Source organism: Neofelis nebulosa, chromosome 1, assembly GCF_028018385.1.
Source record: "Neofelis nebulosa isolate mNeoNeb1 chromosome 1, mNeoNeb1.pri, whole genome shotgun sequence".
NCBI lineage: Eukaryota > Metazoa > Chordata > Mammalia > Carnivora > Felidae > Neofelis > Neofelis nebulosa.
The window spans coordinates 84,037,883-84,049,910 of record NC_080782.1 but is presented as its reverse complement, the minus strand read 5'-3'; the positions used below and the strand labels follow the sequence as shown (position 1 = coordinate 84,049,910).

Sequence of the window (12,028 nt, the reverse complement as noted above, 5' to 3'; positions counted from 1 at the left end):
ATGAAGACTTTGTTCTGAGCTCTGGGGATATAACAGTGAGCAAAAGACAACTAAGTCCCTGCCCTCATGGAGTTTACAATCAAAGTCATGAGATTTTGGAAAAATTACTAAGTTTTGACTCACAGTCTTCTCATGTAAAATTAGATCAATATTAGTGACCCTATTAAAAGAGAATATAGATGTATACACATACATATATTTATATATATTTGTTACTTACATAATATAAATGTTTTATGTATGTTGTTTATAAATATTTAATAGCATCTATTAAGTAACTGATCAAAAATCTATTAATCATCAGATGTCATTTAGCATATCATATCATGCTTTTATTAAATTGGTTTAAAATTCATATTTCATGTATATATTTTGTTTCCAACTGGTTAGAACAATGTGATAAAGAGGAAAGGGAGCAAGAATCTACAATAATTAGAAGTCCTGGTTTCAACACTTAGTTCTACCACTTACTAGTTATGTGATCCTAGACAAAAATGAGCTATCTGTGCATCAGTTTCCTTAACTATAAAATAAAGATAAAAATATTTGATCCTCTTACCTTATGGGATTATTCCAATGAATAATCAATTTCAAAATGTAAATGGTTAAGAAGTATTTAAGTTAAATCTTTTTTTTAAAGTTTATTTTTCAGAGAGAGAGCTAGTGGGGCAGTGGCAGAGAGAAAGGAGGACAGAGGATCTGAAGTGGGCTCTGTGCTGACAGCAGAGAGCCCAATGTGGGGCTCGAACTCACGAACCACGAGATCATGACTTGAGCCGAAGGCAGACACTTAACCAACTGAGCCACCCAGGTGCCCCAAGAAGTATATAAATTAATGCTAAATTTCCCCATCACATACCATGCTCTGTGCCTGAAAATTACACTTTTTGGAGAAATGTAGTGGGAAGGAGTGTACAAGAAGAAATCACTTCTTAAGTGGATCAAAATTACCTAAGAATTCACGCACCAAACACAACACGAACAATTCTTGTCTTCCTCAACACAAGATCACACCTTACCATCTAGAAGTATGTTTGAAGAGTACCACCTCACTTCACTTTTTTGCACAATTCCAAAAGATTTTAAGGGAAAGGGTATTTATTAAGGAAAAATGACACTCATAACTAAGACTATCAGGTATATAGTTGTGTTATCTAAATGAGTCTGTTTTTGCTTTAAGTGCTTTCAATGGAAACTGAGATTGATGAGTGAAATGGCACAAGAAAGAAGCAAAAAGACACGATAAGAAGCACAAAATGGCAGCAGTGTAAAAGAGCTAAAAGAATTAAAGAAAAAAAAAAAACAAAGGGAAAGAGAGATCTTATAAATGAAGCAAAATGTGGAATTCGAGAAACTCAACAGATGAACATAGGGGAAGGGAAGGAAAAATAAGACAAAAATAGAGAGGGAGGCAAACCATCATAAGAGACTCCTAAATACAGAGAACAGAGTGAGGGTTGCTGAAGGGGAGCTGGGTGAGGGGATGGGATAAATGGGTGATGGGCATTAAGGAGGGCACTTTTTGGGATGAGAACTAGGTCTCATATGTTAAGAGATGAATCACTGGGTTCTACTCCTAAAGCCAAGACTACACTGTATGTTAACAAAGTTGGATTTAACTAAAAAATAAATAAATTCAAATAACATCTAAGAAATGAAGCAAAATTAAAAAAAAATTCTCCCTTTAATATACACACATATATATAAAATAGAGGCTGTTTTAGGAGGCCAATGCCTTATCCATTAGGCCACTGGGGCTCCTAAATAGAGGCTGTTTTAAATGAAATATATTTGAAAACAAACAAAAAATGCACACACACAAGAGAACAAAAGAAAAATATCCAAGCAATGCTGACAAGAGATAGAGAAAACAGAGGATATAAAACCCACAGTACAGGTGTCAGAAATAGATGCTTAATCTATACATATCATAGCCAAATAAAGGAAACTGTTTAAGAAAAAATACAGACTTAATACACAAAATCACTGTTTTTTGCATTTTACATAAGCAAGTGAATACTTTTAATGGTTTGTAGATTTCAAAAACTTTTACAAGTCATTTTTGAAATCTGGATATCAGAATTATTTTTTTTTTAACTGTCCTAAAATGGTGGTTGACAGACTGGATCATATAATTAGGAAGCTGAGTACAACGGATAGAGAAGAAGGTGACATCACGACCATTATGCAGCCATAGGAAAGAAAAGTGGTAACATAACTCTATCAGAACAAGCAAGCGCTTGATTCCAATCTAATCACTGTTTTTGTTTTTCAAATAATATATTAAATAGTGAGATGCTTTTCAGAAATGCAAATACTGCAATGTGACTAACTTTTACTTGAGTCATTGTATGATGGACTTTAGGGTTTCTTGGTCTGGATACATTTTTTGGGTTTTAAGAATTTATATGCTGCTTTCGTACTGCTTAACTGCACTAACTTACTCAACAAACTGACCTATAGTCTTGAATGTGCACAGTTTAATTCCCAAAAGTATAGTGATTATGACACGAACTAGAATGAAGAAAATAACTTAGAAAGTCATCTATTCCTGCTAAAGACGGTATGAAATATTTTATTAGTGAGCTTTTAAAGGAAATGTAAAAATAGCTCCAACTGAATAATTTGAAACTTCACTCCCATCTTACAATATAATTTATAAAGTGTTAATTTGTCTATGTTTAAATATTCTGAACTGCTCACTTTTAAAGAACATATCAATTTACTACTTTACTCACACAGTAGCATTTCTGACATGCTTTACTATTAAGTTATATTTCTAGGACCCATAATGCAGGCTTTGAAAATTGCATAAATCTGTTTCAAATATACAACTCACAGTACGTATGTCAAGCAGAATGTGTCAAAGTGCAAATAAAATTGTTTTTCCCCCTACGAATTAGAACTCCTTGGGTAGCACTACTATAACGATCCCATGCTGCTAGCATCACAAAGTGCAAAGGTTCACCGGGTAAGAAAAGAGCAAAGGAGAGAGTTCCCTCATTACACTATCCCTAAACTATTCTAGTTTAAATATTTATTAAGATATTAATTACTCTACCTCCCTCCATCTGCCTTCAGAAGTTAAGCTGAAACACCGTGGATGGATGGTTGCTCATAGGAAAACAATGCATTAAAACCATTACCACCCAAGATGAAGACTGATGTTTTGTACAGTGCATTATTAATTGCTTTTGAGACTTCAATAAAATATCACACTGAAATAAGAATGACGTGTTTTGTAACACTGACTAAAAAAGAAAACATTTCATCCGAGTTAACAACCATGGGAAATGAATGGTTAAAAATTAAAGAATTTAGTTTCTTTTAATCAAATAAACTCATCCGAATAAAATACAAATAAAGGAAAAGAAATAATGAAGGAAAGTTACAATCTTATTACTTACTCTGATATAGAGCTGCATCATTTCTTTTTCTCTTTGGGGGTTACGATACTTTTCATAGAAATCACGTCGCTTCTTTGTTTCTTTAGAGACTTTATCTTTTCTTTCCCGTTTTTCTGCTGGTTCATCTGAACTATCAGAAGATGACGGTACATGTATCTTTGGCTTTTCTACTTCAATATAGTTTTCATTGGGATTCAGCACAATTACTCCATATCCTTCCTGTTTTGAAAGCAAAGAAGGCAGCAGAATTTAATCTTAGAAACCATCTCAATTCACAAAAAAATCTGTAAAATCTCACAGAAAGTGATTTAATATAGTTGCATATTCATGAAAATATTTCTTTATAAAAGACTATAGTTTTAATTTTTCCAACAAAAAGTTGTTTAAAATGGTTTGCCTGTATTGTATATGTAAATAAGCAGAGATTACTGGTAAGAACAAAAAGACAAAATTGTAACATAAAGATTATAAAGGTTCCATTTTTTAAAAAGTATTTCAGGTCTTGCAGAACCCCCCAAATAATTGAAATAAATAATCAAATAACAAGTACGCTTTCAAACCACATTAAATTTTAAATACCCATTTTGAGAAAATAGCCTCTTTGCAAGTGAAGTTTAAATATCAGACCACATTTTGTTAGATTTTCTTTCCCTTACATTGCACATTAATTTAAGGAGCATTTTTTATTTGCTTGAATTCAAGAAAGAATAGGCAAGTAAGGCATAAATTTAATCTAACACATTCTACAGATTTACATGTCTCTAATAGCAGAAACATATAATGTCTACCTGTGCAACTTGTATTTTTTTCCACCTCTCTTCTTTCATACAACAAAATAAACTAATGTCTTACTATAATGTGTGGAAGCAATTATTTAATCCTGAAATGTTTTCACTTTTAACTACCATAAGAATTTCTCTTTATTAGGGACCAGTTCCAGGAAACAAGTCCCAAAGTTTAAAGTACAGCTTACTGAGCTTTTACACCTTCTTTAAAGTTTTAGAAATGTTTTCCTGTATGCCAATTCTACCAAAGAAAACATTTCTATGGTTATAATTAAGAAAACTTTTGGTATTTATATTAAGTTATAACTGATGGAATAATCTAATCACAAGAAAATAGAGAAGAATAAACAATTTCCACTGACAAGCATGTGCAACATAAATTTGTGAAGCCATTGATATCTTATATTTCCTATTCACTTCTGTACTGTGGATGTCCCAATTTTGCCTTATAAAATCCTGTAAGGTCCTATTTTAGAAAGGTATTAGATTATGATAAAAACATGTAAGAGCCATGGAAAGTAAAATATAAAAAAATCTCATCCTCAGTGAAAAAGAAAATTATATACTTTTTACAAAACTATAACTGTAGAACTACTTCAACTTTAAAATTTGTTTTTTGACAAATCAACCATAAGATGATCTAAAAAAAAAAAGTGATACACTAATAATAGAGTAATATTAGCACAGACTCCATTATCTTATTTTTAAATATGCTATACCACTGCACTTGACTTGGTGTTGTTAATAGTCAATTTCACAATCTACGTAAAAACTTCATTAGGAGTTTTCAATCTTCTTTTTTACTCAATCAGTTGATATTATTTTCTAAAACCATGATATGGTTTGTAGATTGTGGAGTTCACTGAAGTTGTGATGTTAGTGATAGGACTGTTAATTAAGATATAGTTGTCTTACACATATGAAAACTATACAATAACACATACCAAACTGATTAACAAAATGCCACATATTCTTTAATCTATATTCAAATAAAACTTTTATATAAACAAAAGTTTTATGAAAAGTTATAAAATACTTCACCTATTTTAAAATTTAAGCGTTCTACATCAAAGTGCACGATAAGGAGTTTTTTTTGTTTGTTTTGTTTTGAAGTATCTTAGCTGGGAAGTCAAAGTTTTACCAACAAAAGATATTTTATTTGATCCTGCTTTATTCTAATCTGTATAGCTATTCAAAAGTCTTGTAATTCATTGTGATCACTGTCAGGTAGACAGATTGTCACTTGGTGATTTTCTACAGTTGGACACACTTGACTAGTTATTAAAATCACATTTGAAGGAAGTTCCTACCCCTCTTCCTTGTGCCTCTTACAACTTTTCATGCCCTTCTCAAATTTCAGCTATAACTTCTCCTCCCACCAAAAGTAAGTTAAAGAACACTGTTGCACTCTGCTAAACAGGGTGAAATAGAGGCATTCATACACTGTCTTCTGGTGTAAGGAACATAGTCAAAAAAGGTCACCATAGGCCAAAAAGAAAATTGCCTCCTTACTAGATTCTGTACCGTGAGTAAGTGGTCTCCTGTCATGTTTCTTCCCTGTCTTCTCTGAGTGAATTGAACTTTAAACACACACACACACACACACACACGCGCGCGCGCGCGCGCGCGCGCGCGCGCACGCACGCGCACACGCACACAGTGTCTCATACTTACATGAGTTACAAGTGGCAAACCTAAAAAAGAATCTTGAACTCTTAGAAATGAAAATAGTGATGGACTGCATTTTAATGATAATATGAAAACATCAAACTCTGTGTAACAAAGTGGGACTTTAATAAATTGATGGAATGTGAGCATCACCTTTGTACCATGAATAAATTCCAAATAAAGGTAAACTCTTTAGACAAAATTTACAGTCCCTAGAATGATAAAATTTTGCCCTATGTTTTTAACTTCACCACTAGACACATTATTTTCATAATACAATATTTATTTGAGCCTGATTTTACTTCAATTTTTGGAAATCATGGATTGAAAAATTCTTGTGCCTACTTGATTTTAAATGAACTCTGAAATTTGATGTGTCCTATCTATATAAGTATAAAAAGCAGATACACATAAATCATCAAAGAAGTAGTATTTGTCTAAGTTATTGATTATGTAACTGAAAATTACATGACTCATTTGTCCAATTTTATAAAGACACAATGTCAATTTTTCACCGAGGCATCAACTGATGAAAAATGATTCTATTTTAAAATCACCACTATATAAATCAATTAAAGAATTTTTAGCATTTAGATTTCAAACAATGAATGCTTCTCTTTAAATCCTGAATTATTTAGAAAATATTTTATCATTTAGATATTTCACACTGCCAATTTAATTAATGGAATAACAATCAAGAAGTATTCAGGAATATTTTCTGCAGAAATGAAAGCTAATTTTAATAAATGCCTTTGTTGCAAATTCAATTGCCATTCTGTGAAAAACTTAACATTTTCAATTAAAATTTTCCTGATAAATTAACTAATGCAATATTCACAGAAACCATTAATAACCATTTTATCATGAGGAACAGAAAATTGGAGGAACAAAATAAACTCCTCCACTTTCATGCTGTAACCACAGATGTGTAGTGAAACTTCATCTTTTCCTCCTTTTCTCTGTCAATATAAATACTGTCCAAAAATTCCTTTATATAATAAAGGTACAGAGATTTTTGCCATGTCAACATTAATATATTGAAATCAAAGTACCAAAGTAAATACTCAAAGTAAAACAAGGCACATAACATACCAATAGTTCAATTTAGCTATTTTAAATGCCCTATCCATTTATGTCTTAAAAAATCAGAATAAATGCCATTTAAAAAATTCTCCCTGTTCCCCAAAACTCAATCAATACACACAGAAATTAAAAAAAAGAGATCCTATTTTGACCTTTAACAAATGTACCCATAAAGTTTTACCAAACTTTATGAAATATATATATTACATATACATGATATATAATATCATAAAAGAGCCATGCATTGCCACTCTAACAAAGAAGCTTCCATAACAAATGCTTACAACCTTAAACACTTTATACTGAAGTATTCCTTTTATATTTAATTATTCATGCTAAGATGCTATAAGATGAAAAGGCAGGTCATTTCAAACATCCATGGAAACATCTTTAACAACACAAAATGTTGAAAATGATTATCTAACATTCCACAACTAAATAAATAAGACTTCTGGCATCTTGCATAATGATTTACCCAAATCAATTCCAATATCCAACATTTCAAGAGACAAAGCATATATAAAGTTGTTAATTAACTCTTATGTTTGAGCGTACAGTCTAGAAGAAGATCAAGAAAGTGATCAAGAGGACAGATATTGGTAAAAGTAAGCTTTATCTCTTTCGTTTATCTCATTCCATTTTCTATCCTTTGTAGCTATAACTGTAGTTTCATTTTCAGAACTGTGTTTATAAGGTATAAGCCACGGAATCTTACTCAGAAACCCTCAAAATTGTATTGCTAGACATAGTATTTTATTCAGTACAAGGGTCTGCTGTGATTTAAACAGAATACACAGGCCTCCAGGCCTCCTTTACTTTGAAGTCCATAGATGCACTTACTAATAAATAATAGTCCATTTATCATTCAATCAACAAATGATGGCTTAGGTCAGAGGTCTAAAACAGATAGGTGATGCCAAACACAAAGAACCAAAGAGGGAACCTTGCTAAAGAAATTAAATCAGTATAGAAAGGTACTTGTCAAGAAGATTCTACAAATAGATAACATTCTTAAATGCCTGACCAAAACTTGAATGTACTTTGATCCCAATGAAATCCTGCTAAAACTTAAGATTTATCCAACTTAATTTGCCTATTAATTACCAGGTATAAGGAAAATAGAAAACAGGAGCAAATTCTACATCTTTTCAAATCTCTTGTGGTTGGTTAAATAACAAATCAGGTGCAAGTACTCAGCTCTGCATATTAACCTGCCAATACTGCAAGCCACATGTGACCAAAGAGGTCAGGGGCCAGAGTAGAATCCTTTGACCTGTGGAACTGTCTGTTTTGGTGTCCAGCCAAAGCTCTGTAAAAGATCATTTTATACAGATTTATCAATCATATTTTTCAAGTTCAGCATTCTATCTGCTTGGTTTGAAAGAAAAAAGGTGCTCATCCTCAAGGGAAATGAAACCCAAGTGTTTTATCTATAAACTACATCTACCCATGGTTAAAATGGACAAACCACTGCCCATTCATCTTTTCTGAAAGATGTATGTTGTGTTTATTCTCATCTTTTTCACAACAAGGGTATGTCTATGTCACTGTTGCAACATTCTAGGTGCAACAGTGAGATGAGGTCATGACAACCAATCAGAAGTCACTAGTGAAGCGTTAAAGTAAACATAGCTGTTGGAGCTGCAGCACTGCTTGAAAAATGCCCCGTCCATTATTTCAGCAATTTTCTCAAGACGTGACCTGGGACTGAAACACCTAAAATGTCACTTGACTCCGTTTTGTGCTTCCTACCAGTGTGCATTTAGGTAACAGCCAATATTTTGTAAAATGTTTGTCATGAACATGTTTTAACTTGTAGCTCCCTACATTCTAATGTCGTGTTCCATGGTATAAAAATACCATAATATAGACCAACATAGATTATTCCAGTAAGTTTCCAACTTCAAATAGCTCATCAAGTTAGTCAGTAAAAGAAAACATGCCACAAAAAGTTTTCAGAGGACCACCTGTTGTCTATTATTTTTACATAGCACTTACTCATAAATCATAACACAGGGTAATTAATCAAGCTGTCAAAGAGAAGGTCAAAGGTTATATGGTAGAGTCAGAAGGTCATGCATGGGCTGATAGAGGTCAGGGTCACACTGCATTCCTCATTATCAAGTTGGGATGAGAGACGGCCCAAGCAAACAAAAGTGAAAGCAGATGGAGAAGTGAGTGGATAAAAAAAAAAAAAAAAAAAAAGGAAAATTTCACAAACAAAAAGAAAAGTGAAAGAAGACTGTCAGCTGCCTTCAAGAGAGAATAGAAGAAAAAGAAATACACTGAAATGTGCTCAAAGGAGCTCAAGAACATAAAGAAACTACAGTTTTATTAATTAAATAAGTTGAATATAACTTTTCTTGGCCATTTTATTAATGTATACTAAGCAATAGTAGAAAATATATGTTCACCATCTCCATACCTTCCCGAACTAGTGTGCTCAAGATCATTTAACATAAAGGCAAAAAGTGCTAAGGGTAAAGTATGATTACAAAAAACAAAAACAAAAAAACCCAAAACCCACAACTTATGAGAGCTTTTTCCCTTTAATACTGTTTCTGCATTTGAACATAGATGTGAAAATAGTTTTAGCCACGGGATAGATAATTTTTAAGCATGATACAAAGATACTCACAAATATAAATGCATCATAAAAGTCCTTTTGAATAACAAAACAGTTATAAAATATTCTATTATTATGCTGGCCTGAATCAGATGCAGAATACTGTGCAAAATTAGCTGTCACCCTTTGCTCAAAATCTTTGTTAATCTCATTTTGAATGTTTGCAGCTTTATCAACACATGCATCAATGTCAGCTCCTTGGTTACTGAACCGCTATAGTTGGAAGAAGATATAATTAAAATGTTTTGGCACAGAAAAGGTGAAATTGTATCTTCCCTTGTTCCCTTAGGAGTCTGTAAAACATGAAGGATATATTGACAAACACACACCCTTGTCTCTGGTTCTGACACCCCGGGTCATCCAAGTGCTATTTATTTTTAAAGATTCACTTTGCACTTACCTACATTATTGCCTGTTTTGTATCTAACTTTTCCTAGGTTCTAGAACATTGTGATGCTTAAACACCACAACTTTTTTCTCTTAATCACCAATATTTTATTTATTAAAGCATTCCATACATCCACAATAGCTTCGTAAAAAAACATTCGCCATTCATTATCAAGGACATAAATGTGACTTAATACTGCAGCACTAGGAAATCTTTTATATTCTTTGCTTTTCATTCTCATAAAAAAAACCACACACACACACACACACACACACACACACACACACACAGCCATGCATTTACACATTAAACTAAAAAGTAACAAGTTACAACTGTTGCCAGCCAATGACAGATCAAATTCCTAAGTGGATATAAGGGGTCTTACAGACACACCCCTCTATTGCATGGTCCCAAGAACACCTAGATGGACAAATTTATCTTTTAGAATAAGATAGTTATGCCTTTATGCCTTAGAGGGTTAAATGAAAGTCCAATATTCTCCTAGCTTCCTATTAAAATCCATTATAAAACTGTGTAAATATCATAGTTATAGATGGTAGGCTCGAGGTCTTTCAAAATATTATCATTTTGATCCAATCATATACCATGCAAATATATGCCTTAGTTTTCAAGTTACTCCTAAAATCTGCTTAAAAACTATAGTACATAAATCATTTTATCTTCAAATATGCCACCTTTTTATTTCTTCCCCCCAATTAAAACATGTTTAAAACATTTTTGTTTTTTCAAGAAACAAACTGAGTGCTTTGCTTATGGTTCTAGAGTCCATTCTCAAGCATGAGGACATAAAGAAGGATCCCAAGTATCCCAAGTATTCACTGAATCAGTAATTCATTAAACACTGATTTCATACTACAAATATTTAATAAGCACCTACTATTAACCAAGTACTGTGATAGACACAGTGCTATACCTATGAGTCACCTTTCATTTTAAGATATTTCCATTTAATAGAAAATTCCAAGTCAGAATTAAGTATAAATCTCTAAAAGGTCTATATGAAATCATTTTATTCTGCAAGAGAAAGAGGAATATGAAAAGGAAAAAACAAACAGAGGAAAGCATTATGATAAGATATTCGTTAATCCAATCTAGCTAGACTTTCAAAGATTGTTAATCCTAAATGGTAAACTATGCTTATGTTTGTCATTAAGAGTAACAGTTAAACTTACTCCATCACAATGAAAATGAACTTCTTGGACATGTGTGTGTGTATGTGTGTGCTTGTGTGTTGTATACATTCAAATATTTCAACGAGTAAAATCATTTCATAATCTAAAGGGAAAGCTTCTATACATATCTACCTCCTAATAAACAGGTGCAACTGAGTACAGCTATGAATTTCTCTTCCCACAGTGACCTATGTCAGAATATCTCCTCATACTTCTTCTGCTAAATAATTTAATTACCTATGAGTTATGGTTTCTTTGTAACCTTTTAAATGAGTAACTCATTAAAATGCAAAAATATGCAAAACATGATGTCACCAGGTCAAACAGCTGTGTTGGTAAAATTATGGCTGTGAATGTCCCCAAGAACATGAAAATATTAATAATTTATATTGCTCATTAGATGGCAAAAACTCTTTAAACAGATTTAGAGACAGATTAATTTTATAATCACAAAATGCTACACTACCTCATGGTAACAAATCTTTCTACCATCTGTGACCCTTTGGTGTACATAAAACATATAAAAATTCATAATGGCTTAAAGTTTTTGCATTATAATATGTGTATTGAGGAAGAAAAATAGTAAGAACCTGAAATATGGCACTACAAGACCTTGTTTTTAAAATCACAACTATTTGCCAACTTTAATCACAACTTAATTTTCCTCCCAAGAAACCGGACACAGTAATGGCAAATAAAGTATAATATGAGACAGTCAACAAGTCATACCTCTGTAGACCAATATGATGAGATAACTGTCTTACGCTGTTTAAAAATAAATGTCATGCTATGACCTCAAATCTTGTGTAGAAACTTCTCAGAGAAGTTCGAGAAGTGATGAAATTATGTAAACAAAGCAGTATCATACTAAAAGTTCA

General features: G+C 32.4%; 1 protein-coding gene across 11 annotated transcripts in view; it reads right to left on the bottom strand.

The window, feature by feature from the left end:
- FAM172A (family with sequence similarity 172 member A) overlaps positions 1–12,028 on the bottom strand; it is a 438,543-nt gene that overhangs the window by 249,133 nt on the left and 177,382 nt on the right. For all 11 annotated transcript variants that reach the window (XM_058731896.1, XM_058731116.1, XM_058736139.1 and 8 more), the window contains one exon: positions 3,408–3,626. In XM_058731896.1, the coding sequence (XP_058587879.1) occupies positions 3,408–3,626 (219 nt within the window). The remainder of the gene's footprint in view (positions 1–3,407; positions 3,627–12,028) is intronic.